General features: G+C 41.2%; 1 protein-coding gene across 2 annotated transcripts in view; it reads right to left on the reverse strand.

Moving 5' to 3' along the window:
* The window catches only part of LOC104937351 (CD48 antigen), a 30,119-nt gene extending 25,381 nt beyond the window's left edge, over window positions 1-4,738 (reverse strand). The window contains exon 1 of one of the 2 annotated variants that reach the window (XM_019264631.2): window positions 4,420-4,738. In XM_019264631.2, coding sequence (XP_019120176.1) covers window positions 4,420-4,456 — 37 coding nt within the window. In that variant the 5' untranslated portion in view covers window positions 4,457-4,738. The remainder of the gene's footprint in view (window positions 1-4,419) is intronic. The other variant, XM_019264630.2, reaches the window with a different exon arrangement.
* Window positions 4,739-5,078: the final 340 nt, after the last annotated feature.

Here is a 5,078-nt window from a genome sequence, read left to right on the forward strand (position 1 = left end):
GCTCCACGGGGCCCCCCCTGTCCCCCCCCCCCCCCCCCCCCCCCGCCTCCTCCACGCCTCATTGATGGTGGTCCAGTCTACACCGTCCGGCGTCTGCTCCGATCCAGACGTAGAGGTAGAGGCATCCAATACCTTGTCGACTGGGAAGGGTATGGTCCTGAGGAGAGAACCTGGGTGCCTGCCAGCCGGATTTTGGATCGGACCCTCATCGCTGGCTTCCACCGGCAGCATCCAGACCAGCCAGCCATTCGTCGGGGTCGTCCTAAAGGACCCCGTCGTTCCACCCACCCAGTTTCTGACCCTGCACCTGGCCTGGCCCCTGTCCCGGGACCCGCCCTGACCCCTGCTGGGGGCTCTCTGGCCTCCTCTGAGGATGAGGCCGTGGACTCTGACTGCTCTGAGGAGTTCTGGGGTCCATAAAAATTCTGACAATGGCCAACAATCTTTCTGGCCACGTTCCTCAAACCAGTCGGTCTCAGATGCCGTTCTTATAGATGTGACTGCTCCACCTTTACTGCACACAGAGCCGTTTCTTGCTATATGAGGACAATACAGTTGCAGAGTGCCCCACAGCCACCAGGGGGCCCCCACGCTGCAAGTTCTGGCTCAATATATTTTGGGAAAAATTAAAAAACACCTGTCTTTATTTGTAGCCAAGCAAACGTCCTCATTAGTTGTGTGGAGCACTTCTATGCTTAAAAAAGCAGATACACTTTTTAGTAGCTTTTTAATAGCCGCCCACCATTCACTGAAGTGAGGAGAATAACGGTATGCACCATTAATAATTACATCATGGCATCAAAATAATAACAGATAATAGCTTTTTGCTGATTTCTGTTGATCTTGTGCAGTGGCCTCAGACTTGTGGTTCTACATACCACAATCACAGAAACAGATTCAAAATGGTGCTGAAGGGGTTGCAGTGTTACATGTAAATGTTTCTTACTATCTGAAACATCAGTATTATTATTGTTTGCACATTAATATGGATGCTGCTCCATTGTTATTTTTTTCCACCACTACCAGTGTCTAGACTCCAGTCCTATCTCCTGTTCTGTCTCCTGACCTCATACTGGCGTAGGCTTCATGGAAAAACTTCATGTGTTGTGTAGTCTGTTGTTGATGTCATAACTTCACACACATCAACACATGGAGGCTTAAACATTTGTTGATCCTGAAAACACAAGCCAGCATTGCACCATCATCAAGCATAATCAGTGATTAAAGCCACAGTCACGTCAGCACCTCCTGAACACTTCATGGTTAAAGCAGCAGACAGTTTAATGAGATGGTGTCCAAAATCCAGACTATCCGAGGGTATATCTGTGATATTACTATACTGAACTTGACATATTAACATACACAATGTGTTCATTTCAATTTCAGTTTCTTTTTCTTAGAAGTTATTTGAAGATGTGTTTTCTCTTGACACAGCATCTCATATTCTGATAACAGGTCAGCTCACCTCAAATATTCATACACTCAACAAATATGTGTGAACAGCTCATATGTAGACACAGTGCAGAAGGCCAGTTACTGTTAGATCCAGCTGTCAGAAGATTTAAATACTTAATAAAGGTACATGCTGTTTGACCTGTGTGTAATGTTTTACACTGTGCTCAAAGGGCTGATGACTGCAGGTTTAATGCACATACTGCTGCTGCTGATGGCTGCATGTATTTAGAGGAAAAAGTGAGTGAGTCACCCACAGGTTTCTGAAGCGCTGTTTAGAAGCTGGCGCTAGCTGCCGCCATGTTGAATATAATGCTTCTTCTGCCTCACAGCTAATCTAAATATCAGCAAAGACGTGTTACATGTACAGTTGTCATGAATAGACTGACTCACTTCTGGAGCCAGCCTCAAGTGGACATTCAAGGAATTGTTTTTAGCACAACACTCAACACACATTGGCTTCATTTCTCAGCACAGGAGGTTGCTGCTTGGTCTTTACTTTACTTTAAATGAGAACATGAAGGACACATGAACATGAAGGACGCTTTTGGCTTCAAAATTTGTTTATCTGTGTTGAATTTCCCTCTCTGGTGCCCTGGAGCCCTTATTTGTCTATGCATGAGCCAGCACGTTTGCAAAGGAAGATAAACTGTCTGTGAGAGGTAACAGGGAGGGCCAACCTGACACAAGACAGACCAGACAGAGTAAAATCATATAGAATAAATAAACAGGTTTGTTTTTCATACCATCAGCGTTTCCTAGACGAGGTTTAGAAGTGATGTGTGATTTTACATACTGACCTTGTGACTCAATATTCAGACAGTGACTGTAACCTTCCTCATTTAAAGTGCAGCTTTACTGGACACGCTTTCCTCTTTTAAAACAAACATTGACAGATATATTCACAGGGATACTTGAAGTTCATGACCGCCCTTTAATTTAGAGGAAGACAGCTGTCCTCATAAAGTTTGTGTACTGAACACAAATGTATTTTCAGTAATAACAGCTGAGTCAACATACAACAAAACTGTTTTTCCTTTAAACAGTATATATATATAGTTTCATTTCTAAACATTTCTTTTACAATATTCCAGTGCTGATTTCCCCAGTATTACAGTCTTTTTAACTGTATTTCTGTACAAACCAAAGGCCAAGGCGTGTTTCATACCGTACAGTCAAACCATTCATAAACAATTTCCTGTTTATGGAAAAAAACTCTTAAAGTTTGGGACTTTCTGCTGTTTTTTTTTTCATTTCAGTTTCAGTTTTAACTGAATTTCAGCTCTGTCCATTCATTCCATTGTCTATATCCTTCTCCTAATCAGGGAGCTGGGTCAATGCCCTCACCCCTGATGACCCCATGTTTGAAAAAACACTGCAGCATCAGGAAGGATTTCCCCATTGTTTTGTTTTTTTACCGCTGGCCCTCAAATACCCTGAATCCAGAACAGAACCTAAATGAGCATAATAAAATAAAATAAAGGGAAGCCTCAAAGCCATTTCTTCATGAAAATAAAGCAATATTATAATAAGTCAATAATAAATTAAAGCTCACCCTCAGATGTAATGTTGCGATTATACAACAATTACCAACTTAAATGAAATATATCTTTAAAATGTTTCATATTTTGGGGCAATTTGTTCTCAAAATAAACATTTTGTTTAGTTTGCTCACTGTTTCTGTTCTGATCTCAGTTTCCATGGAGATGGAGTTGAGTCATCTAAGATGGAGACTAAGATATCAGCTGAGAAAGATAATTTTTCTTCTGTGAACTTTGATTTGAACTAAGCGTGATGTATTTGTGCCTCATCTCTCAGCTGATGGAGGATGATCCAAACATTTCCAGTAACTCCACCGCATTGTAAAGTCCAAAAGTCAAAACGTATTGAACAAAGATCCATGGAATTATTTCCTCAATTCACAACATATTTTTATCTAATGAAATATTCAGCAAATTAGCAATTTTATGCCCTAAGCATAATCTCCACTGGGTTTGTGGTTACATAAAGATAAATGTAAATAAATAATAATAAACATGAACGGATCTATAATAATTTTGAATAATCATTATGATGATCATTATTATGTTTACCATGTTCCTGTCTGAGCACAGGGGAGATGCACGTCACCTTTCTTCAGCAGGGGAATAACACACGTTGTCTTTAGAGACACCGTGGCCTTTGTTTGATCCCACACTGTACATTTATTCCTCATCCGCTCCTCCACCCACACACACTCACTCGTCACGCTACTCTTATAACACGGGGCCATTTGGTTCCCTCCAGCACTCGGTGCCCTACGAGCAGGGCTAAGAGACAAATATGAATCTGTATGAACGGACATGGAACTGATCGCCAAAACCTCAAAACATGCATGACTCGAAACTTTCCACTTTCCACTTTCCACTTCCATTTTTGGTAAACTTCTTTCGGCAGTGACCATGAATAACACAGGGTGTGCACACTTTGCTGCAGAGGCAGATAAACTGTATACACAGTACATGTATACTGGAGCATAAATGAAGCATTCCTCGCTCCGCTGTATGTCTGACTTCACAGAATCCTTATCAAATATCAGCACAATTCTTCATCTCATCTCATCTCACATCTAAATCGTTAGTCATTTTAAGATTAGAGTCTTTTAGAGTCTGTACAGTTCAGTCGGAGTGTGTGCAGACTGAAGTCACCGAGCAGATCTGAGGCTCACACAACAAAACCTGTCAGCTCTGCAGACTTCAGTGAAAAACAGAACAGACGACAGAAAGAACCCAGAGTACATCCAGTGTAAAAAGCTGTACATCTCCTTCATCTCACCACCACTGCTGCTCCTTCTTATTGTTTCAAGCCTGCGCTGTTTTTCCAGTTTGTATCTTTGAGACATTTTGTTGAGTAAAAGATCAAATCCGATACAAAACAAACAGATGAAACATAATGTGCAAAGCAGCAGTTCTTTGGAGAAACACTCACCCGTGAAAAGGAGAAAAATACTTTTGTGTAGCTCCATCACAGATTAGAGACGGTCAAACATCCCGTGTGTGTCTGCACGGAGCTTCCTGCAGCGCACTAACCCCTCCTATAACCGACAACCATGTATTGTGCTAATCTAAAAACAGAGAAGAAAATAATACACATGCACCAACGACCTAAAACAAAAGAATTATAAAATAAATCTGAATTTAAAAAGTATTTTCACTAGCCAGCAAACATTTCTTTGTGTTTATATTTACAATCTAGTTTTTATCAACACGCCCAACATGACTTCATTTAGACTTTATGCCAATTATTAATACATGTCTAATAATGTTCAGCTAAAGAGAGGCTTCATGGTGTAATGCTGTAATAACCCGTTACAGAACCGAAAACAACTGTTAATTGCAAAACAATAGTGTTGGGAAGTGGGAAGAGTCATTTAACTGAACCAGATCACTTACTCTCAGAGGTAAACTGAACGAATCTTTTAAGTCATTTAGTTCTTTTAGTTCATTTTAACTAGTGCAGTGCTGTAGCCCTCTTGTGGTTCTCAAACACTGAAGGCAACATGGTTTGCTTCAGATGACAAAGTATTATACACAAATACCACAAGCCAGCGCCGGACCTGGCCACATTTGCGCCCTGGGCGAGTGAAT

This window comes from Larimichthys crocea, chromosome XXI (genome assembly GCF_000972845.2).
Source record: "Larimichthys crocea isolate SSNF chromosome XXI, L_crocea_2.0, whole genome shotgun sequence".
Lineage (NCBI taxonomy): Eukaryota > Metazoa > Chordata > Actinopteri > Sciaenidae > Larimichthys > Larimichthys crocea.